The following is a 25,323-nucleotide window of genomic DNA, read 5'->3' on the forward strand; positions in this document are numbered from 1 at the left end:
TAACATTTAACAAAATTAAAAGTAGCTTATTTGCTTTTTAATGTGCAAATATAAAAGTAAACATCCAGTGCAAATCTTAATATTCTGAAATAGTACAAGCATTTCAAAAGTAAAAGTATTGCTTATTTTGCTTTAAAATGTGCAAAAATAAAGATAAACATCCAATACAAAAAAGTGCAAAACGAAATATTCTGTAACAACAGTGTAAACATTTCAACAAAAGTGAAAGTATTGCTTATTTGCTAAAATGTGCAAACATAAAGATAAACATCCAATACAAAAAAGTGCCAATCTAAATATTCTGGAGCACTGTAAACATTAAGTATTGCTTTTAAAATGTGCAAAATAAACATCCAGTCCAACACAGTACACAATAACCAATTCTACTCATTCCAGTGAGTGACTAACAGTTGTAATGAAGAAAGGTTAGCATGTCTACTTGCTTTGCTTCTTTTCTTGTTTACAATATTCCCAGCAGCTGAAAATAGGCGCTCAGAAGGGGTCGATGTGGCTGGAACTGAGAGGTAATTAGCCTTCACCTCAAGCCAGGACTGCGAGTGAGCTGAGCTACAGTTTAAGTTTCTAGTAGGTCAACGGGCTCATAGTGATGTTACTAGTAGTTGACTGAGAGGTGTTTATTATCATTTGGGGAGAGTCCGCTGCTTGATGCTCACCTGCTAAACACCTATCTGCTCCACGCTGAAGCGCTGACTACATGCGCTATGAATACGCACTGCTGATTGGCTGATAATGCTTCGTGTGTACCAATCAGATGGTTGTGTGGGTGGGACAATGCTGCGTGCTGAGACAGAGGCAGAGAAGCAAAGCAACTTGTTAAGACTTTAGCAGCTAAAGTTAGCTTTAGCTTAGAAACTCGTTCGGTACACCCCCGTACCGAACCGAAAGCCTCGTACCGAAACGGTTCAATACAAAACACATACCGTTACACCCCTAGCAGATACAAATGACACATTCATGTTTATGTGTAATGATGACAACGTATGCTAACGCGGACGATTGACTAGTTGATGGTTGATGGGTTTCTTTTCAAATGTTCGTTCATAGCCGTTGTGCTGCTATGATAGGCCATTTCCGCTCGACACAGTGTGCATACAACAACATTATTAGGCTGTGTATTGAAATACTCCCACACTTTTGACGACTTTTGGCGTGCGTTTTTCCCCTCGCTCGCACAGTCTGCTTTGCGCTCCGCCATGACGGTAGTGTGACGTAATTATGCGACGCGTCGACGCACAAAAACGGCGTCGACGTATTTACATAACCGATGACGTCGACTACGTCGACGCGTCGTTTCAGCCTTAGTTGCTTGTATTGAACCTTCCCGGTTCTGTCCCTGCACGGGACACTTGCGCCTGACAAATGTTGCATTTAGCGGCAACGTCTTTGTCCGAGTTTAGGTTAAAATACTTCCACACAGCCGACATCCCTACATTTTGCTGCAAGCACACGCGTTGTCGTTGTTGTGATCACGTGGGCTGTGCATGCTGGATCAAAGACGCTCTTCTTCCGCGGCCGGCACCAACGCTAATTAAGGGGCATTGCCGCCACCTACTGTGTTGGAGTGTGATCAAACCAGAGTCACCTATTATAGAAGTGCTGCAGCGGAAAATGGACAGCTTATATCGGAGCGCTTATATCGGAGTTTTTAGATTAAGTCCGATAAAATCCGATATTCACTTTTTTGGCTAATATCGGACTGATTTCCGATATCAATATCGGATCGGGACATCCCTAGTCCTAATACTTTTTTCCAAAACCTTTCCTCTCGTCCCAGGAACTCTCCAAGCACTTGGACAAGAGCGATCCGGGCTACGAGGTGGTGGAGGACGCCATCATCACCATGACGGCGGTGGCCTGGTACATCAATGACATGAAGAGGAAACAGGAGCACGCCATCCGTTTGCAGGTACCGCCGCCGCACGCCAACGTTCTAGCCGAGGTCAAAAACTTTTGAGTGCACAGATTTTGCAGAGCTGTCCCAAATCCGTTACTGTTGTTGTGCACTTAAAGTGGAACTGCATTTTTTATTTTATTTTGCCTATCGTTCATTTTTTTTCTCACTTTCTAACATGTAGTTCAAACCCCGGCCGAGTCATACCAAAGACTATAAAAATGGCACCCATTACCTCCCTGCTTGGCACTCCGCATCAAGGGTTGGAATTGGGGGTTAAATCACCACAAATGATTCCCGGGCGTGGCCACCGCTGCTGCCCACTGCTCCCCTCACCTTCCAGGGGGTGATCAAGGGTGATGGGTCAAATGCAGAGAATAATTTTGCCACACCTAGTGTGTGTGTGACAATCAATGGTACTTTAACTTTGACTTTATAAAATCGTCTCGTTCTAGGTAGCTAGCAATGCAGCTAATGGGAGCAATCAGTTCTACCTCTAAATCACTTTAAAAATGCATTCTGTCAACAATACTTTATTTACGTTCTGTAACCTGTATAATAACCAAGCTGTAGCGACATTGTTATTGTAAGAATGAACACAGAGGAACTCTTTTTCTAGCCGTGAAAGCTAACTACGGAAGAGATATAAGCTAGCTTCTGCATCAGCACGAAGCACGTTTGAGTTTGTATTGCACAACACTGCGATAATACACAAGTCTGTACTAGCTTAAAAACATGAACAATCATATTACAGGATCTGTAAAGTATTAGCCCACATTTCATGTTTTGTTTGTATACAGTTAGCCTAGCTAACACTGTAGTTGTAATAACACGCATGAGGTGCTGCATGTATAATGATTGATATTAAAGTGTGACTCACTAGAGAGACAATTTGGTCCAACTGGCCTTTTTTTCCAGTTTATTAGGGTAAGCACTCCATTTGTGTCGAAATAGCTTGTCTCCAAATCGCAGCTTCCAGTCACTTTCACCTCACTCTCTCGGCTTCCGTCTGCTCCAACGTCTCACTCTTCTTTTGTGCTGGCTTCTATAAGCAGCAGTTCATCCTCCGTATATTCAGATTCAAAAGTATAAGGTAGTAAATCCTCATTTGTCCAAAAATAGTCATATTTGCTGTTTGCTACCAAGTCTGACATGATTGGAACTTGCACGCGTTTGTTTCCGGAAGTAGAAACACACATTTGTTGCCAGAAGTCGGAAGTGCGTTGCTATGGAAACGGAAGTAAATGCGCAGAGGAATTAATGGCGTGCTTACCAAAAATCAACAGGAAACGTCCCCGACCAGCTGGACCAGACGAACAACTGTCCATCAGTAAAGTCACTACTTATCGACCATGATACACGCAGCACGTCATGCGTGTTATTACAACTACAGTACATACACTGTCTGGCTAGCTGTGTACAAACAAAACATGAAATAATACTTTAATGTAATATGATTGTTCATGTTTTTCACTCAGTACAGATTGTTGTCCTATCGCAGTGTTGTGTATTACAAACTCCAACGCGTTTCGTGCTGACGTAGAGGCTAGCTTATCTCTTGCCGTAGTTAGCTTTTACGGCTAATACCGAAGCCCGGCAATGTTTTAGTACACTAGAAAAATAGCTCCTCAGTGTTCGCTCTTAGAATAACTATGTCACTACAGCTTGGTTATTATACAGCTTACGGAAAAATTAAGAAAATGAAGTCTTGTTCACGGTTTTTGAATGCATTTTGAAAGTGGTTTAGAGGTAGAATTGATTGTTCCTATTAGCTGCATTGCTAGCCACTGAGTTTTTTTGATTGATTGATTGAAACTTTTATTAGTAGATTGCACAGTACAGTACATATTCCGTACAATTGACCACTAAATGGTAACACCCGGATAAGTTTTTCAACTTGTTTAAGTCGGGGTCCACGTAAATCAATTCATGGTACAAATATATACTATCATCATAATACAGTCATCACACAAGTTAATCATCAGAGTATATACATTGAATTATTTACATTATTTACAATCCGTGGGGTGGGATGAGGAGGGTTTGGTTGATATCAGCACTTCAGTCATCAACAATTGCATCATCAGTGAAATGGGCATTGAAACAGTGTAGGTCTGACTTGGTAGGATATGTACAGCGAGTAGAGAACATAGTGAGTTCAGATAGCATAAGAACAAGTATATACATTAGAAATACATTTGATTATTTACATTTGGTTATTTACAATCCGGGGAGGTGGGATGGGGAGGGGGGAGGGTGTTAGTCAAGGGTTGAAGTTGCCTGGAGGTGTTGTTTTAGTGCGGTTTTGAAGGAGGATAGAGATGCCCTTTCTTTTACACCGGTTGGGAGTGCATTCCATATTGATGTGGCATAGAAAGAGAATGAGTTAAGACCTTTGTTAGATAAGACCTTTGTTAGATCGGAATCTGGGTTTAACGTGGTTTGTGGAGCTCCCCCTGGTGTTGTGGTTATGGCGGTCATTTACGTTTTGGAAGTAGTTTGACATGTACTTCGTTATCAGGGAGGTGTAGCGGATTTTATAGACTAGGCTCAGTGCAAGTTGTTTTACTCTGTCCTCCACCCTGAGCCAGCTCACTTTGGAGAAGTGAGTTGGAGTGAGGTGTGATCTGGGGTGGAGGTCTAAATATAATCTGAGTAGCTTGTTCTGGGATGTTTGGAGTCCAGAGAACGAACCGATTTGTATATGTTAGAAAGCGGGGAAAAAATAGAACTTTTGTCTTCTTGTCTCGCACAAGGATTGTAAACAATAGGCTGAAAAATGTGCAGTTCCCCTTTAAAAGCACATCTGAAGTACATCATTATCGTTGGTTTCTAAGCCAAAATGTATTCATTCTCCCTCGTTGGTCCACATACTGTTTCTGCCTGTAAGTACTACGTGCGTGTGCGTTGCCTAACTTTTTACCAGCGATGCTACGACAGCGTGCCTTTATGTACGGGAAAAAAAAAGAGAACTGGTATTTTTCAGAAGCGGTATAGTACAGTTTTTTACTCATTAGTACCGGTATACCGCACAACCCTACTACACGCTATTTTATAGTTTTCCCACGCTGTTTAGCGCAGGGTATTTGGATCTTAGTCGATCAGGCCCTCACAGTCGCGTATTTATGCACTCAAAGTACCGAGTGTGAGTTTGGAGGTGCGCAGATTGAGACACAGCCGTAGTCAAACGTCTTCATCTTCTGGTTGCTGCTTGTGTGAGGTCAGATGTCGCCATGCAGCTGGTTACCAGCAAGCATGAAGTTCAAACTTCAGTCGCGGCTGCAAGTGCCACCCTTCACCTCCAGCCTTGTTGACCTTTCGCCGCCGTCGTCCTTACAGGAAATCGAGTCCCTGCTGGTGAACTGGAACGGTCCAGACCTGAGCGGCTTTGGTGAGCTGGTCCTGGAAGGTTCCTTCAAGGTGCAGCGGGTGAAGAAGGAGCGAGCGTTCTTCCTGTTCGACAAGATGCTGCTGATCGCCAAAAAGCGCGCGGATCAGTTTGTGTACAGCACGCACATCTTCGTAAGTCGCAGACGCCTCCCCTCGGCTTGACCCGACCAACATGCCCAGATGTGTCGTCTTCCTGTGCCGCAGTGTTGCAATCTGCTCCTCGTCGACACGCTGAAGGAGCCGCTGTGTTTCCGAGTGTCCGACCTGATGATCCCCAAACAGCAGCACGTGGTCCAGGTGACTTCTGGAAGGTTCCTTCAGGTGTTAGTGGAGAGAAGAAAGGTCGTGCTGCGCGAGTACACTGAACACTTGTGCTCTTTGCTGGCAGACTAAAAACATGGAGGAGAAGAGGCTGTGGGTGCACTACCTCAAGAAACTCATCGTCGAAAACCATCCCGCTTTGCTACCACACAAGGTAACAAGACATGTAGTACAAAGTACAAACCCCATTTCCATATGAGTTGGGAAATTGTGTAGATGTAAATATAAACAGAATACAATGATTTGCAAATAATTTTCAACCCACATTCAGTGTAATATCCTACTAAGACAACATATTTGATGTTCAAACTGATAAAAAAATTTTTTTTTGCAAATAATCATTAACTTTAGAATTTGATGCCAGCAACACGTGACAAAGAAGTTGGGAAAGGTGGCAATAAATACTGATAAAGTTGAGGAATGCTCATCAAACACTTATTTGGAACATCCCACAGGTGAACAGGCAAATTGGGAACAGGTGGGTGCCATGATTGGGTATAAAAGTAGATTCCATGAAATGCTCAGTCATTCACAAACAAGGATGGGGCGAGGGTCACCACTTTGTCAACAAATGCGTGAGCAAATTGTTGAACAGTTTAAGAAAAACCTTTCTCAACCAGCTATTGCAAGGAATTTAGGGATTTCACCATCTACGCTCCGTAATATCATCAAAGGGTTCAGAGAATCTGGAGAAATCACTGCACGTAAGCAGCTAAGCCTGTGACCTTCGACCCCTCAGGCTGTACTGCATCAACAAGCGACATCAGTGTGTAAAAGATATCACCACATGGGCTCAGGAACACTTCAGAAACCCACTGTCAGTAACTACAGTTGGTCGCTACATCTGTAAGTGCAAGTTAAAACCCTCCCATGCAAGGCGGAAACCGTTTATCAACAACACCCAGAAACGCCGTCGGCTTCGCTGGGCCTGAGCTCATCTAAGATGGATTGATGCAAAGTGGAAAAGTGTTCTGTGGTCTGACGAGTCCACATTTCAAATTGTTTTTGGAAACTGTGGATGTCGTGTCCTCCGGATCAAAGAGGAAAAGAACCATCCGGATTGTTATATGCGCAAAGTTGAAAAGCCAGCATCTGTGATGGTATGGGAGTGTATTAGTGCCCAAGACATGGGTAACTTACACATCTGTGAAGGCACCATTAATGCTGAAAGGTACATACAGGTTTTGGAGCAACATATGTTGCCATCCAAGCAACGTTACCATGGACGCCCCTTCTTATTTCAGCAAGACAATGCCAAGCCACGTGTTACATCAACGTGGCTTCATAGTAAAAGAGTGCGGGTACTAGACTGGCCTGCCTGTAGTCCAGACCTGTCTCCCATTGAAAATGTGTGGCGCATTATGAAGCCTAAAATAGCACAACGGAGACCCCCGGACTGTTGAACAACTTAAGCTGTACATCAAGCAAGAATGGGAAAGAATTCCACCTGAGAAGCTTCAAAAATGTGTCTCCTCAGTTCCCAAACGTTTACTGAGTGTTGTTAAAAGGAAAGGCCATATAACACAGTGGTGAACATGCCCTTTCCCAACTACTTTGGCACGTGTTGCAGCCATGAAATTCTAAGTTAATTATTATTTGCAAAAAAATAATAAAGTTTATGAGTTTGAACATCAAATATGTTGTCTTTGTAGTGCATTCAATTGAATATGGGTTGAAAAGGATTTGCAAATCATTGTATTCCGTTTATATTTACATCTAACACAATTTCCCAACTCATATGGAAACTGGGTTTGTAATAAGACATGTAGTACAAAGTAACAAGATATGTAGTAAATGTAACAAGACATGTAGTACAATTGAATAAGATGTGTAGTACAAGATAGTAAGATATGTAGTACTAGCAGCAGTAGTAGTGGTTTCTGTTGGCCTTTGCTGCCCCCTGCTGGTGTGCATCACACACATTACTGTGTGTTGACTTTGAAACCAGCGGCGTCAAAGTAGAGATATTGTACCAGGGTCCCCAACAGAGGGTGGCCCCTGAGCTTTTGAAAAAATGTTTCCTGTACCAATTAAATATGTAATTAATTTTAAAAAAGAAGTCCATCCATCCATTTTTCTACCGCTTGTCCCTTTTGGGGTCGCGGGGGGTGCTGGAGCCTATCTCAGATGCATTCGGGCGGAAGGCGGAGTACACCCTGGACAAGTCGCATAAATGTTAATATAACATTAATACCATAATAATTGTATAATATCATAATTATTAAGTGCATGTCAAAGAAGTTGAGGTTCAAAGAACAAAAGAGATGAAGTTTTTGGGTGTTATGATTGAAGAACATTTGTCATGTAAATCACATGTCAATTATACACATCTTAAAAATGTCTAATAGACAAAGTAATTCTAATCTAATCCAAGCATTTAAATCAAAGGTGGGTCAAACTTGAGGGTGGAACAAAACAATGTCAAACTCTATTTTTAGAAAATGATGAAAAGTTAGGATTACCAGTAAAATTATGTTTTATTAATTTGTTTTCTTTTGTTGTTGTGAAGTGAAAATGTGGCCTTGCAGTCGCCGACATTGAAGAAGGAACGCTGTCATTGTGTTGGCACACGGTCCACGTTTTGACTCCTTCCTGCTCCTTTTCATTCATAATTGACTTCAATGTTACTGTTTTTATTTTTGCTTGATTTTAATGAGTGGAATCAAATGGAAACTAGACATTGAAATAGAACACTAATCTTATTAAGCATGTCTAATGTTAACTTAACACCCCCCTATCAAAAATATGAAATGGTTGGTTGCACCTGGAAGACTTCACTCAACACAGAGTCATCAAAGCTCACCTTTCAGCATTCACATGCAGCACCAGCATTTTAGAACAAGGATGAGGGCGTAGAAGAAAATATCATAAATCTTTTTGAGGAAGTTATGCTTCACTTTTGCATCGTATTGCACATGACTGTGGTGTGTTCAAGGACCCTCGATTAAAGTTTGAAGTTAGACAGGGAAAGACCTAACAGTAAGGAGATGCACCAATAATAATATAGTAATGGCAATAACAAAGATGTGTTATTAGGATTCCTATTGCCCACAGATAATAGTATACAAATCAGCTAATGTCTACTTTACACTCTTAAGTGAAAGGAAAACGTGAGAGATGTATATTCATATTTAAGTGAATAATGTCAGGTTATTTCCATTCATATTGTGGGGCTTCTTTGAAAAAAAATATATATATATTTATTCCAAAACAATGCCATATTATTTAGGGGGTTTACTTAGATTTGTTCTAGATAGGTTAAACCCATCTTTAAAAGGTAGAAAAACCTAATTAAGGTTGTCTTTCAAAAAGCAAATTTTTAACAATATTCCATGCAATAATGACTTTTTAGTGCATGTAAACATAAATGTGTGTGTGTATGGGGATTACCAGTAAAATGGGTTTTAAAAAATAAAATAAAATAAAGACATTCTTATTTAAACTATAAAAAAAAATTTGAGCGACTTGAACCATTTTTTACTGAAAAATCAAATCAAATAAAGTCAATCAATTTGAATTGATCAGCAGCCTTAACTCAGGAGCACAAGATACAAAACACTTTGACCTACAAAAAAACCCAAAGGTTTGAAGCATGATGCAGTTTCTTGTTTGAGAAGAACTGGTTTAGGGTGAGGTGGGGGGTATTGTCAGAGTTTTGTGTACACTACCGTTCAAAAGTTTGGGGTCACCCAAACAATTTTGTGGAATAGCCTTCATTTCTGAGAACAAGAATAGACTGTCAAGTTTCAGATGAAAGTTCTCTGTTTCTGGCCATCTTGAGCGTTTAATTGACCCCACAAATGTGATGCACCAGAAACTCAATCTGCTCAAAGGAAGGTCAGTTTTGTAGCTTCTGTAACGAGCTAAACTGTTTTCAGATGTGTGAACATGATTGCACAAGGGTTTTCTAATCATCAATTAGCCTTCTGAGCCAATGAGCAAACACATTGTACCACTAGAACACTGGAGTGATAGTTGCTGGAAATGGGCCTCTATACACCTATGTAGATATTGCACCAAAAACCAAACATTTGCAGTTAGAATAGTCATTTACAACATTAGCAATGTATAGAGTGTATTTCTTTAAAGTTAAGACTAGTTTAAAGTTATCTTCATTGAAAAGTACAGTGCTTTTCCTTAAAAAATAAGGACATTCCAATGTGACCCCAAACTTTTGAACGGTAATATATGTGGGCCCAGAATTTGGTGCTATGGCCCTTTTTGAAACAATGTCATGTTGTTTCTGCTTCATTAATATTAAGTCAAAAAGTTAAAGTACCAATGATTGTCACACACACACAAGGTGTGGCGAAATTATTTTTCTGCATTTGACCCATCACCCTTGATCATCCCCTGGGAGGTGAGGGGAGCAGTGGGCAGCAGCGCCCGGGAATCATTTTTGGTGATTTAACCCCCAATTCTGATTTGTGTTCTTCAGGCCAGACAGGTCCTGGGAGACAACTTCTACCAGTGTGAGTGAGAAACACACAAACATTGTTGTGATACTCTTTCAGTCATTCCAAACACCACTTGACATTACCGTATTATGATTAAAGAGCACACGCAGCACTGCATCTTAATTTCCCAATAGGCAACCACAACAATTATTCTTTGCCTTTTGACTGAAAAATAAACAGCACAGTAGATCCCCGCTAATGAAAAAATGGAATTGAGACCTCCCCCAGCTGGCACAAGTTTGAGAACTTGAGAACTTGTTGAATTAGGTCCTGACGTTGAGCAACTCGAACATAACGTTGAAACAACATGCGTTTTGACAACGTTTAATCAATGTTGGGTTCTGACGTTGATTTGACCATTGAATTTTGATCATTTTCCAACCAATATTCTACAACACAAATACAACATGCTTTTTGATGACCATTAATCAAGGTCAGGTTATGATGTTGATTTGACCATAGAAATTGGGTAATTTCCCAACCAACAACGTGGATCCAACGTTAGACATCCACGTTGTGTCAGGAACTGCTGGTGACGAACCCCAAGATGCAGAGATGGCAGGCGTGTTGCAGGAAAACATGACTTTAATGTCAAAAGGAAATGCAGGGAAAACAGGAACCGGGATAACAGGAAAACTGGAGACAGCAAACAATCCTCGAGCCCTTACTGAAGGGCGAGGCGGGCATAAATCAGCAGGTGAGGGGAAACAGAGCTCAGGGAGACATGCAGGAAATAAACAGAGGAAAACCCAAACATAACCAAACTGTCAGTGACAAGCCTGACAATAGCCCCCCTTCCGATAACGGATTCCAGACGTTTTAAGTTTTAACAAAAAGTTCAAAACCATGGTAGGTTGGAAGGAGGAATGGCGGTGGGCCGCAAGGCCAAGTGTCCCCGAAGCCACCGGGGACGAGTCAGGTGGAGGCGGCGAGTTGAACTCCGCCGCAATTGGCGAGGCGGTCGCCCATAGAACTGCCACATCCGTGGCCAACGAGAGGGCCGTGTGCAGAGGATGGCGGTGCTGTGGGACGGCCCGCCGGAAACTGAGAAGCTGGCGACGCCCTGGGAGGAGCCGCTGAAGACAATGTCGTCGTCGTGGGAGGAGCCGCTGAAGACGTCGTCGGAGGAGGAGGAGCCGGATCAGCAGGCGGCTTGTCTGTCGGCGTGGGAGAAGCCGGATCAACAGGCGGCTGCACCGTTGGCGTCTGCAGGCCCACTGGGGTTGATGGCGGCCCCCGCAGGCACACCGGAGAGGACGGCGCCGTCTGCAGGGCCACCAGGGTTGATGGCGCCGTTCCAGACGTACCCAAGGTGGCCAACAGACGACAGGGATGGGTCGGAGGGAGACCGAAACGTGGCAAAACATCTCCTCAATTCAGCCCTCAGCGGCAAAATCCCGTCAAACCTCTCCGCCATTGAAATCTCCACGGGGTTCGTATTTGGCTCAACGATTCTGTCAGGAACTGCTGGTGACAAACCCCAAGATGCAGAGATGGCAGGCATGTTGCAGGAAAACATGACTTTAATGTCAAAAGGAAATGCAGGGAAAACAGGAACCAGGATAACAGGAGACAGGACACCAGGAAAACTGGAGACAGCAATCAATCCTCGAGCACTGACTAAAGGGCGAGGCAGGCATAAATAGCAGCCAGCTGATTGACACCAGGTATGGCCAGGCCCGCAATCAGCAGCAGGTGACGGGAAACAACGCTCAGTGAGAGCTGCAGGAAATGGAACCAAAATAAGAGTGCTGACAGGAGTAAAACACAAACACAGAGGAAAACCCAAACATAACCAAACTGTCAGTGACAAGCCTGACACGTTGTCTCAATTTACAAACACAACTATTTTGCAACGTTGTTTCAAAGTGAGGGCAGCACGGTGGCAGAGGGGTTAGTGCATCTGCTTCACAATACGAAGGTCCTGAGTAGTCCTGGGTTCAATCCCGGGCTCGGGATCTTTCTGTGTGGAGTTTGCATGTTCTCCCCGTGAATGCGTGGGTTCCCTCCGGGTACTCCGGCTTCCTCCCACCTCCAAAGACATGCACCTGGGGATAGGTTGATTGGCAACACTAAATTGGCCCTAGTGTGTGAATGTGAGTGTGAATGTTGTCTGTCTATCTGTGTTGGCCCTGCGATGAGGTGGCGACTTGTCCAGGGTGTACTCCGCCTTCCGCCCGATTGTAGCTGAGATAGGCTCCAGCGCCTCCCGCGACCCCAAAAGGGATAAGCGGTAGAAAATGGATGGATGGGATGGATGTTTCAAAGTCAGTTTTAAAGGACATGTATGTATAATCAACGTTGTACCAATGTCTTGTGCCTGCTGGACCGTAAAAATGTCTTTTTTAGATCCTTTGCCTTACCCTGGTTTTATTATTCTCATTATTTCAATGTCTCTTACTGTGTGAGTTTCGAGACGTTCCTGAATTTCCCAAAGGGCATCATTAAAGTATTTATCAATGTATTATTTTTTGGCACTCCAACAAAGCCAGAATTATGCTGTTGCCTCGAGGCGCCACTGTACGCTAATCCGACCTGATCCTCGCCGTTCGAACCCCCCTGTTAACTTGAAAGGGAAGATTAAGATTTAGCTCCAATAAAGGAAGTGCCATTGGAAGTAAGCCAACGATCTAAATCAGGGATCTTTGACGTTTGCCAGGCCAAACTGGTAGCGGGATGGAGTGGTGACCACACCACTTGGGGGTAACGATTCAATTCAAAATGATTCTGCATTCAAAATCAATACTTTTTTAATAACATGGGGTGCCAGCTTTATGATTAATTAAATTCTCTATAAATAGATAAACAGCTCTGATAGGTTTCTATATTACCTATTACATTTTCAGTTTTTATGAGTGCCTTCTTTTGCAGTATATTTGATTAGTACCTATTTTGGTAATCAGCCTGATCTAAGCCTTGATAATAATCTTTGTGATGAACACATGCTTTTGACAATGTTTATCTTTTTAAACTGTAAGTATGTTAGATATAATTATTGGATACGATTAAAATCAAGAGTAAGTTTCCTAATCAGTATTAATATTTGAGTGGGCCCTGGCCCCTCTGTAGGGGAAAAGTTGGGCCCCCGAGATCAAAAAGGTCAAGAACCTCTGCTGTAAAGTACAGCTAAGTTGATATTAGTTAAGTGTGTGCTGTTCATGTTAGTAGTTAACCTGCTACCGCTAGCAGCTAACCCAGAGTAGCTAACTGATAAGATAATTGTCCAAATAAATACAAACACTTCCAATTGTCACACACGTGAAGCAAGTACTGTTCTTTTACAACACAAAAGTAACTTGCTAACACCCCTTTATTGCCTCATTGTAGCCCCACAGCTGAACCAGGACCAGCTGAAGAAGTCTTCAGCTTCCCCACGACTGGATGACATTCAATCTTATCACCGCGGCAGACGGCAGTCAGGTCAGACTTCCTTTTGTGTTCTTTCCACTTTGATTCCAATCGCAAAGTCTGAATGAACTTTAAAAAAGGGGGGAGAAGGCCGAAACGGACAGTTTAGGACTGGTTTGTCGTTCCAATCTTGCAGAACCACCAGAACTGCTGACGTATACGCCTGAAAAGAACAGGAAGGGTCTGCCGTTGTTGCTGGAGGGAAATCTGCCGTACAGACGAACCAGGAGACAGTCGGGTAGACTTGAAGGAGAATAGTAGATTTCAGGAAACCAACAGCTTCTCCAAGGTCTGTGTTTGTTTTGCAGCGCCAGCAAAGGACATCGAAGCAGCGTTTCATCCGCACGGTGAGCAAGTTCCTCTCACTAAAACAATCCGTTGATCAAGCCAAGCGCTTGCAGCAGTTTTAGCTTCAGCAATTATGTAGACACCGTTCACGCTTGACTCATGTCTGTGTTTGTAAAACTAATAAGCTCCAGTTGTGCTTCAGATGTGGAACGGAATGGCAATAAAGACAAGCCACAGTGTCTCAGGTCCAAATGGTTTTAGAGTGTAAGACTGATTTAGGAGCAAAGGAAGCGTTGTGCGTGAAAGCTGTGTTGCAAGCGTTATAAAGACTTTGAATACCTAAAATAAATACTCATAAAAATCCTTGCTATCAACAGCGTTGCGGAAATCCATCTACCAAGGGGGGATCCAGAATGTAACCCATGCTAAAATCGAGGGAAAACTGCATTCTTAGAGAATACAAAGAAAAATGTACTAATTCTACAAGTCATTTGAATAAGGACACAAAAAGCATTAAAGAAAGTGGATCTCTTGAAGTACGCCTTTAGCCAGTGGTCACCAGCCTTTTCCAGCCCAAGATCCTTGGTCTCAGCTAAAAAACAAAACAAGATATATACTTGCGTCATCTATGTTGTTTTTTTCATGATGTGCCTAGGGCCAATAACAAACGAGTCATGGACCACAGATGGTCCCTGTGCCGCACCTTCGGCACCCCTACTGTAGAAGCTAACTGTTTATGGCCACTATACTGTACTATATTCGTTCATCCTATGGTCACATGGATGCGAGTCACATGGTTATCTTACGTCGGCGCCGGAAGTAGTAAAATCAACTGTTCAGCTGGCGGGTATTTCCTGCGGGATAAATGAGGGAATCAATGGAGAAGTTCTTCTTTAGCTTCTGCCTTGTTTTATCATATATTACTACCTTTGAACAAGTCAATGTTTCCTTTTGTATATACAGTATAACTCAACACAAAATTTGGAGCAATGTTCACAGACTCTAGTATTTGGCTTGTTCGCTTCCCGTCGCAGGCGAGCGAGGATGGTTGAGGGAAGAGTTGTTTGATGTTGGATGCTAGAAAATGTCCGATTTGTTGCAACAATCAGCCTTAATGCATTGTGGCAGCTCGATGATTTTTGAGCAGGTCATGCAAAGCATGTTTGCGAGACGAGCGGGTGAAGTGTGCCGCTGTGCTCGAGGGGCTGTGTCCGAGATGTCAAGAGCCCCGGGATGAGAGGCTGAAGAGAGAGAGGCGAGGCGTGCGGGCGTGTTCAAGGGTTAAAATGTGTGCCTATCAAAAAGTCTGTTGGTCACTCTCCTGGTGGGCGTGTCACTGATATCATATTAGTACATGTTTATTTTTTTAATATTTTTGTGATCGACTGGTAGGGTTCTAAAAAACGACTGGTCGATCGCGATCGACGGGTTGGTGACCCCTTCCTTAAGCGATGAGTGTATTTTCTTAGTTAGGATCCCTCAGGTGTTTGGTCTTTCCTCTCCAACATTGCCCCCAGCTTTATCTTAGGTCACAGGGCCGTGTGGTGCCTTCTAACCATCTTCTTTCTCCACCCGTTTCTCTTCCTCATCTTGCGGCGCCTCCTTCCAGCCTTGAAGGTAAGAACCTAGTACTTTGCAATTAGTACTACAACATAAGCAACGTAGTCCAGCAGGGCTAAAAATCAGTGATGTGTTTGCAGCAGGCGGACAGCGAGGGGACACTGAACGGGGCCGACAGCTTGGGCTCGGCAGGGGGCAGCAGTACGCTCGCGTCCTCCGTCATCGAGGTGCAGTCTGAGCAGGCCGAGCAGCACCACAAGCAGGAAGAAGAGAAGGATGTAACAAAAAGCTTAGAAGTAATATGAAACTAGTTGAAGTCCTGATAAAACTGATAATCATTAATTATAACATTAATTGTATTCTTTATAATGTTCAGTTTGGTATGGAGGAAGATGACGATGAGGAGTTAGCCGCCCTCTGTGCTCCTCCTGCTTTGTCCATCACAGAGGAGATCCTGGAGTTCATCAACCAGAGCCGAGCGAGGGATGAACTGGTTTCAAAGGTGAGCACAGCTTGGCTTGACGACGTGAAGGAACTCCAATACACAGTTACAACTCTTTATTTTCTCTTCAGGAGCAGGTTCTGGACCAGGTCCCTGAGAACCAACCTACAACTCATGAGAGGAATTTCACCTGCCCGTTGCCTCCAGTGGCCTGCAGCCCAGAGCAGATGTTCACAATGCAACCCCATCAGGAGGACGACACAAGTGTTGTAAAGCAGCTTACTGGCTCTGAAAATGGACTTGAAAGAGAAAGTGCTACCACAGTCTATGAAGAAGAGGAACAAGAAGTGGCTCCAGAGGCCAAGGTGGAAAGCGAGATAGATCTTAAGGCAATGACAGAACAAAGCCAACACGGGAACACAGTCCCTACACCAACGCCTTCTTCCCCGGCACACTTGTATTCTTCCATACCAACCATGGAGGCCAGCAAAGCAAGCGATCACTCCCAGCAGGAGGAGACCGTCGACTGCTGCACAAACTCAGAAGAGTATCATCAGCCCACAAAAAGCCATAAAGCAAAAAGAGCCTCTGCTCTTTCCAACCGTGACAAGAGGATCATTGAAAAAATCAGGAGCTACTACGAGGCCGCTGCTGAGTTGGAGGAGGATGAATCAGGTGAAGAAGCCAGAGAAGGAGAAGGCGAGTTGTCTTCCAGGAGGAACAGTTTCTCGCAGATCCCCATGGGTCTAGTGAAAAAATCAGTGTCACAGTTTGATCTTAGTGGTTGCCAACCAGGGGACGAGAAGCAGACAACTGAACCAACCCAAACAGAAACTGGCCGTGAAGTAACGCCTTCTACCTCTCTCCAACCTGTAGACCATACTGAGGATCACGAGGCACTCGCTGATACACCCTTAATCGTCATGGATTTGAAAGATGAAGAAAAAAATCTTGCTAACAAGTTACCAACTTCCATCCAGTTGGAAGAAAACGAGACTCAAAATGAGTCTATCACCATCAAGCCTGCTGAAACTGGGAAAGAGATTGAGGAGGATAATGGAATCATCTGCAAAGAACAGTCAGATAAAGAACTAAATGAGGGAGCAGAGAACAGTAAAGATGAAAGTTTACAGCAAGAAGATGTAGGCCTAAACACAGAGAATAGTGGAATAAGTGTGGGGGTGCCTTTGGAGCAGATAGCTATGACTGAGTCCGAATATAACCTAAAAGAACCTATTGAACCACTGGGAAGTTTGAAAAAATCCTCTAGACCTCTTTCAGAAACCCCATCATGTCAAAAATCTGCATCCACTTCGACTAGAACCAAGACAAGTAAAAACCTTGAAGAACTTCCCAGTCAAATTGTAGTTGGACGAGGTTCCCGGCCGTCCAAGATCGTCACCACGAACCGGGCCTTGTTTGAGGGCAAGTTATCAGACATCACAGCAATTGGGTTATTTGAGGCTAACCCTGTAGCAGACCCCTCGTTGATGGAGAACTCTGAGCGTATCCTCAGCAAAGTCCAAACATTGGCCCGCATGTACAGTGCCAAAGCCAGCACCATGAAGGTTCCATTGCATCAAAAACGGGCCATTTATGTTCGGAACAAAATTGGAGATTTGACTGAACTATCTGGTGTTTCGACTCAGACCAAAAGCCAAACTCTGTGGGATTTTCACAATAAATGTAAAACGCAAATGAATAAACAGCCAAAGTTTGACCAAATAAGTCCTAGACCGACTGATGCTGAGCCCAAAACCAAATCGGACACCAAAACCGAAGAACAAAGACTCTTACAGACCAAAGTTCAGAGTGATATCATCACATATCAGACATCACCATCCGATCATCAGACTGGGAATAATTCACAAGTCCTTGGCGGAGTACAGAATTACACCAAACCTAACAGCAACAAGGAGAACCATATTGTGACACAGAAGGAAAAAAGGAGTGTGGAGGAGAATATTAGCACACAAGCACAGAACAAAAGTAATGGTGAGTAATGTTTTTAAAGTAGTTTTACCTTAAATCTTAGTGTCACATCTTCTTTGTAGATCTTCAATTTGTCAGTTCCTTGTTGACCGGTTGTGATGCTTTACTTACATTTGTTTGTTGATGTTCTCTTGTAGAGGTCCAGGAGAAGGTGGTGCCCAATGACCAACTTGTGTTTGTCAAAGACCAGCAAAACACAACAAATGGATTCATCCTGTACCGGCCCAGGGATTTCATCTCAGCTCTGAACAAAGACCAAGACCAACGTATGGAGAGTAGACATTCTGAGACATCGGTCACACCAGACAAAATGCCACCTATTTCCCCAAGAATTTCTTCATCCAGTGTCAACCAGGCCACCAGTAACACCATCAGGTAGATGTTATATGCTTTTTAACAGTCATTAGTTTGATGGATTTATTAAAAATGACATTGTGCTGTCAATATGTACGGTTATAGTAATTATAGTATTTGATCTAATCGCCTTGTCTTATCTAATGTCTGCCTTGTGTCCTAATATTGGGCTATTTTCCTCGTCTCTGTAGGTCAGAGCCGAGTGGAAGAACCAATGTTTACACAGAAGACTGTCCATCTGTTTACAGCATTGGTCATGATCTGTCTGCTCACTTAGCAGATGGAAGTATTTCCAAAGACACAGCTGCTCAGTATGAGTATAAACAGGATTTACCAGCTCATAAAGAAAACCATGTTCCAGCATTCCAGATCCCTCCAAAGTATAGTGAGAGCACAACGCAACCAAGCCAAGACATACACAATGTTGGCACAGAGTCCGAGTACTTTGTCTGCACTGGACGCAGGGATGGAGAGTCAAGCCCACCAGAGTTATCATCAACACACAGCCTGACGCCATCTCAATGCCACACTTTAGTTTTGCAAGAACCCAAACAGCCGGCAGGGGATCCTCCGAAAGAATCTGTAAACATGCTAGAAGGAGGATTTGGAGTTCTCTCTGTCTCTGGGCCCTCAAGCAAACAACATCTCAAAGCGATTAGTAATTCAAAGAATTCATCACATACATTTACATCTTCCCCAGAGCTCAACATTTCTAGACCAGCATTCCTGAGACATCCAGGGGGACCCAGGGGTCCAAGTCCAGTGCCGTTACTGGAATCAAATGCTTCCCGACCACAACCTCCAACAATGCTGTTTGATTATGGTGAAGTTCTCTTCCCAGACTTGACCTGGAAACCAGACTACAAGTGTCCAGGATCGCGCATGTCAACTCCTGCCACACAATGCTGCTCTCCTTCCCAGGCCTTATCAGATGTGTGTGAGACATCAAAACCAACCAAAGCCACACCAGACCAGGACACAGATGTCAGAAGGTCCTCTCCTGCCTTCCGGCCAAGCCTCAAACTCACATCTCATTCTCCCCTCTCACCAAACCTCACACCAACCTCCTTCCCTGCCAGAGCACCGACTTGTTCCTCACCTTTCAGAGCTATTCCATTATCTTCTCCCACCCTGTGTAACGAAAGCTTTGTTCCTTCATATACTGTTTCACAAACTCCCACCTCTTTCCCTGCCCTTCAATCTTCTGGAAAGAGCTTTCCCAAGCGAACTAATCCTGCCTCCTCTCTGACACCGTCCTCTGCTTTCAGTGGGAGATCTTCTTCCATGGAAGCAGGACCTTCTTCCTCCTCTACAATCTCCTCCTCCCTCCACTCTCCGCCTTGCTCCTCTCCCGTTTTGTCTTCCTCCACATTCACAAGATCTTTAGCTGCCTCCTGTATCAGTCAGTCCATTAGTCAAAGTTTGGCAAAAAAAACCAGTGTCAGACAGCAAGTCCAAACTTCAACCACACGAAATCCCTCCTCCTCACCATCCCTACCATCTTCTCACCTACCACGGTGCTCCCCATCGCCTCGACTCCCTCCTAGCCGGGAAGGTTGCACCACACCAGCGTATTCCCATTTGGGTTGCACAATAGATGAGAATCAACATCCACGCTATCTTCCATCTTCTCTGCGCTCCACCTGTCTTTCTCCATCATCTGCTCCCTCACCTCTTCACTCTCTCGCTAAAAGCGCTTCTTCTTTTCCACATAATAGACAGGGTCATCAGACATCTTTGTCAACCACCTATGCTCCATTTCATCAGTCCCTCAACCACCAAATGGACTCATCACAGAATGTCAACAACAGCAATAATGTTAGCTTGCCTGCATTCAATACGACACACTTCAACAATACAAGCGCTATTTATGATCTTAGCAACAGGCATTGGTCAGCCAGTCCACAGAAGATGCAGTTAGGTAATGGCAGCACCAGTAACACCGCTGCACAACAAACCAATGATAATTTGTCGTTTGGGTCGCACAACCGCGTAGCACGTCCTTTTTCTGCATCCGAGCCAAACTCAAGGGTCCAATCTCCATCCCAATGTGTGAGCCCTGCTTCGTTTAATGGCCTCTGCTCCCCTCCTCCCCCACACAATTACTCCTCCCACATGGCAAACAGGCCTCCCCATCCCAGAGGTTCACGGATGGGAGGTGCGAGTTATCATAATCCATTAGGTCTAACATTGGAGATTCCTGAGATCTCCGCAGCAAGTCAGACTTCCCCACAATTCAGCCCTCAAATCCTCTCCCCGCCTCCTATCGGTGTGTCTGTTTGGACTTGTGATGTCGCAGTGCCCCAACCCCGAAATCCACAAATCACCTCCCCTTCTCTGTCCTTTTCCTGTTCAGGCCAACAAAGCCCGGCAAATGCCTACTTCCCCATTTCCCATCCTCCTTCTGCCCCTCTGCACAATTTAATAAGAGCTGCATCGCCCCCTGGCCCTTTTGCATTCCCCAAAAAGCCCCATACCCTACAAAGGTCTCTTTCCAATCTGTCGGACAGATCTACTAGCCCAACGCAGAGTAGACATGGCGGACTGCGAAGTCATAGGTCTCTCGGCTTTACCGGTAATTACCAAGATTCTTACGACCAGCAGTCTGGTCCAACCAGTCCAAGGAGTGCACGGTCATCCTATGACAGTTCACCATCTGGCTTCAGCCCTCGAGAAGAACTTCAGTCTCCAGTTTCACCCAGAAGATTTATCCCCACGGGGGGCAACCTTGGTAGGCAGCATTTCACCAGTGAACCTAGGCTGGATGGACAGGTGCTTTGTAACAAGTATAATGGAAGTGGTTCCTGCACTTCTTCTCTAACCTCATTTTCTCAGTCCCTCGACTGCTCTCTGGCTGTACCAGTCAGTCAAGCTCAATGGGAAGATCCAGAGGTGGAAGAGGGGAATTGTCGGAGCCAGCTGATTTATGCCTATGTTGGCGGACCTCCGCGAGACCCAAACTTCTACGTTTCCTCCCTTTCCTCACCTCCAGCTGCCCACCACCAATCCCAACTCAAAGCACCTCATCAGGTCCCAGTAGCCAACGTAGGCGCTTCTGTACAGCCAATAGCTTCATCTCCGACCAAAGTGTCCAGCCTGAAGACGAGCTACGCCACAACAGTCAACCTCCAGATTGCAGGGAGTGGTCGAATAACATCCTTCAGCACCGCCCACGTGAGTGTGAGCCAACCCTTGCAGGTTGGATCAGGATCTGGAGAACTTCAGATAGGAAGACGAGTCAGCATTAATGGACTGTCACACACGTCTTCTCCTCTTCCTCATAACTGTAGCCAGCAATTATGAAGAGACTTTCTGTCTACCATCTGTTGATGAGGCCAAAGTGAACGTTTTCAGTCTCCCAGTGGCCACATTGGAACAGTGAAATGTTTGAGGGCTTGCCAAGACCCAAAAGCCGTGTCAATTCTAGGAGACAATGAGTCAGGTGAAACATCCTCTTCATTGTGGAAAAAAGCACGTAAAAAAGCACACAAACATTGAATATTTTTGGAGCAGATGTGGGCATCTAAGGGGTGGAAGGTTTACTCCTAGTTTGATGTCCAGTTATTATATAGAATGAAAACCATTTTTTCTTAGATCTTTAAGTCTTTGATGTCAGATACAGTGAAGGTCCAACAGATGCATTGAATTTGTGTAACATTATTATTATTATTATTATTATTATTGTTTTGTTTTATTCCATAAAAAAAACACTTTTTGGGACTTCTGGGTTGTGAATTAATTAACCGATTGTATTCCGGTTATTTTATTGTTTATTTATGAATGGCACTTAATAACTTTCAAGTCAAGTTGATGATTTGCACAATGTGCTCAGCTCTTTGGTGCATACTTAAGCCGTGTTGTTTGTGTTGGAAATGACACGTCTGGAAAGTTCAGACCAAGCCATGTGTTTGCAACAGCAGAATGACTAAAAAGATTTATTTTACAACATTTATTCCCGATTACTGTAAAAGCTTAAGGCTGGTCCGAGCTGCAGTCTAGCCGTGTGCAAGAATTCCTTCGGTGCTAAAAACCCAGTGTTGTTCAGGTTTGAAGTAAGTCAGTTGTGAGTAAAAGAAAGGAATGATAAACACATTTAAAGGAATGGCGACACATTTCTTCCGTCTCATCATCGTCGTTGAGAAAAGAGCATGTGTGTGCAAGTACCAACAAGGATTGATAGGATCTAATTGCCCTGCCAAGTATGTGGATAACCGGGGTAGAAAAGACCTGCAGCAGTGATTCATTCACTTTTTGGATGTCAAATATTGTCTGGAATCTGATTGCTGTTGGCACACTGAGACAATGTCATGTTCAAAACAAAAAAGGGAAAGATTGATGTGACAATGTGAGTAAGTCCACGAGATGTACGACCAATAAAGGTGTGCTGTGCAAAATACAACCGCAGTGTCTCGGCATCTTTATCTACTCCAAGACTCTTTTAAAAGCCGTGATTTTCCACCAAAGGGTCCGTTTCAATCCAGTTCACTTCCAGTGATTAGATCCTGATCAGGCACAGAGTGAGTAGACAAGGTGCTATTCCGCTGGCGACCATGAGCCAAGGACATCAATACTAAAATTTGGGAGCGGCCAACATTTTGCCAGAAGATTCCTAAAAACACCACAGCACTGTTCTATAAAGGATCTTTGATTCGCTTCTTTGCGGTAGGTCCCTAAAAAGACGGCAGAGCTGCCATACCCTCCTGAGAACCGGCGTCCTCTGCAGTCGACATTTGTTTGGTTCTCAGGAGTTTTTTTTGCTGCGTTCCATTTACCTGGAAAGTTGGAGCTGGGATTGACGTCACAAGTTCAAAGCTTTCCAGTTACGATGTCGGAAATCAAGACGGCTACGTCCTTTAAAACTATTTTTGCGCTTGACTTGCCTGAATACAAACAACTTATGGGAAAATATATTTATATTTTATATTTTTTCTGCAACCTTCAAACATGGTGGATGAAGAGTAAACACACACGCTATTGCTAGCGACGTACAGCGTATATACCACATGAAATAAATGTAGTGACGTTACCATATTTAAACGCACAGCAATACATGGTATGTGTCTGATTTAGTACGACAAAAACGAATCAGAAGGGCTAATGACGAATATTATAGAAGCGTATATCATTGTTTACATCCAGAGCAGCCATCGTTGAAACAAACTCGGGGATGTAGAGAATACTCAGACTTTCCGAGTCGGAAATCCGACCTCGGGGGCCGTTCCAGGTGAAATTCCGACTCGGAACTGGGAAATTCCGACTTCCCAGTTCACATGGAAGGCACCATGTGACTAGTCATTACGAATTTGCAGTCGGTACCAAAAAGGGCAGAGGACACAGGACCTTAGACCCGCACAAACATATTGCCTGAGTTTAAACAATAACCACTTGGTGAAAAGGAATGGTAGAAGGTATGGCAGAGTCAGAGTCAGAGGGGGGGGGGGGGGGTTATGGTATTTTATTTTTATTTTTTCATAAAGAAATACAATCATGTGTGCTTACGGACTGTATCCTTAATTTCTTGTGCGGCCCGGTACCGGTTGGGGACCACTGCACTAAATATGTAACACCTCTCCCTTTTTTGAAGTCGTGCTTTTTGTGTTGCTGTACAAAAGTGACCATTTTCTGTCGACTAATCTATTGGGTGGCTCAGATGGTAGAGTGGCCGGCCAGAAACTTGAGGGTTCCACCTAGCTCGGGCAAGACACTTCACCCACCTTGCCCCCAGAGCCACCCACGCTGGTTTGTGTGTAGCGTCATGTAAATAATGGGTTTCTCAAAGGAAAAACGCTTTGAGTCTCTTGTGAAAAAGCGCTATATAAATATAACTCCCTTCAATTCAGAATTGTATACTGTAATGCAGCGGTCCCCTAACCCCAAACAAATTATCGGGCAGCAAATTTGGAAATTACGTCCATTTCATTTTTTTCAAATGAGTCTCAGGGAATCGAGACAAGGTTCGACTGATTCCGCATTAAGCTGAGTTTATTTTGGAGTTATTATACCGAGTACTTTAACAGTTTCCCCTCTTTACTCATGTGTTTTTATTATGTGGATAATGTATGTTGATAGGCTTCTCTTCTTCCGGCTGGTCCTCACATGTTGCTTACGTACTCGCCTCCGTGAGACGACCGCGATGGGTCGCACAGAGACCTTTCCCGTTTCTAGCTACTGCTGATCTGCAAAGTTTCCCACGCCGTCGTCTGCTTTCGAAACAGCCTGTGATGAGTAGCGTGGCTGCAGAGGAGGCGGACCCACCTGGGTTGCCCCAGTTCTTTCCTCCTCGGTCTAGTCAGCCTCGATCACCCGGACATGTCCTGCAGCCAACCGCTTGGTACGTCCAGGGCCCACGCCATTGCCTGATCTTTTTCTCGCCTGGGACTTGGATGTGATACTGCGGAGGATGTGTCCGTCCCACGCTCCCACGGTCCTCCTTGATCCGGAAAGTGCCCGTCTGGCGTTCTTCATCCTCCTCCATACCTGGGGCAAAAGCACACATTTGGCGCTTGCTCGTCACGCCATAGATCCAGATCTTCATCTGGATCTGGTACATTCTGGCTGGAGTACAGTTCCATTGACTTTCCGAGGAGATCGTCCCCTAGGTTTCCTACTGGCTGTTGGAAGAGGTGCATAAAATCATCGCAAATTAAAAGCCTAAACAAATAATCAAGTCTTAAGTTAGCGTTTGAAGTTGTCAACAAAGTCAGTTGAGCGAAACGAGGGTGGAAGATCGTTCCAAAGCGTTGGAGCAACAGTCTGGAAGGATCGGTCCCCTCTAGTCTGAAAACGAGGGCGTGGAACCTTCAGCAGAGTCTGATCCACAGACCTCAAGAGCCTGGATCAGATCACTGATATAAGAAGTAGTCTGACCATGTCAGCTATTTTTAAATTGAAGAAACAATATGATTAGGTTATATAAACATACGTATATTCTACATAAACAATGTATGAATATCTAAGGGACCTATAGACTGTATCTTTGTTGCTGCAGCAGTACAGAGTTTATTCTGTCTTGACACTTTGTATTGATATTTTCTATTACATTCTTCCCTTAAATGATCATGTTTACAGTGGTTGTTTTATATGTATTTTTTTTATGTACACTACCGTTCAAAAGTTTGGGGTCACCCAAACAATTTTGTGGAATAGCCTTCATTTCTAAGAACAAGAATAGACTGTGGAGTTTCAGATGAAAGTTCTCT

The 25,323-nt window shown here is 44.0% G+C and overlaps 2 protein-coding genes across 4 annotated transcripts in view; both read left to right on the plus strand.

Annotated features, from left to right (window-relative positions):
* The window catches only part of LOC133658560 (pleckstrin homology domain-containing family G member 3-like), a 122,188-nt gene extending 107,040 nt beyond the window's left edge, over nt 1-15,148 (plus strand). For 2 of the 3 annotated variants that reach the window (XM_062060732.1, XM_062060730.1), the window contains exons 8-15: nt 1,796-1,927; nt 5,252-5,434; nt 5,507-5,599; nt 5,691-5,777; nt 10,062-10,095; nt 13,408-13,500; nt 13,625-13,726; nt 13,797-15,148. In XM_062060732.1, coding sequence (XP_061916716.1) covers nt 1,796-1,927; nt 5,252-5,434; nt 5,507-5,599; nt 5,691-5,777; nt 10,062-10,095; nt 13,408-13,500; nt 13,625-13,726; nt 13,797-13,870 — 798 coding nt within the window. In that variant the 3' untranslated portion in view covers nt 13,871-15,148. Of the gene's footprint in view, nt 1-1,795; nt 1,928-5,251; nt 5,435-5,506; nt 5,614-5,690; nt 5,778-10,061; nt 10,096-13,407; nt 13,501-13,624; nt 13,727-13,796 lie in introns of those variants that run through there. The other variant, XR_009827487.1, reaches the window with a different exon arrangement.
* A 301-nt stretch (nt 15,149-15,449) lies between these two features.
* Nucleotides 15,450-22,508, plus strand: LOC133658559 (mucin-2-like). Its single transcript, XM_062060729.1, has 5 exons — nt 15,450-15,632; nt 15,713-15,838; nt 15,910-17,773; nt 17,908-18,145; nt 18,316-22,508. The coding sequence occupies exons 1-5, from the start codon at nt 15,465-15,467 to the stop codon at nt 21,425-21,427; spliced, it is 5,508 nt and encodes a 1,835-aa protein (XP_061916713.1). The 5' UTR covers nt 15,450-15,464; the 3' UTR covers nt 21,428-22,508.
* The last annotated feature ends 2,815 nt before the right edge of the window (nt 22,509-25,323 follow it).

The sequence above is a fragment of the Entelurus aequoreus genome, linkage group LG10 (genome assembly GCF_033978785.1).
Source record: "Entelurus aequoreus isolate RoL-2023_Sb linkage group LG10, RoL_Eaeq_v1.1, whole genome shotgun sequence".
NCBI lineage: Eukaryota > Metazoa > Chordata > Actinopteri > Syngnathiformes > Syngnathidae > Entelurus > Entelurus aequoreus.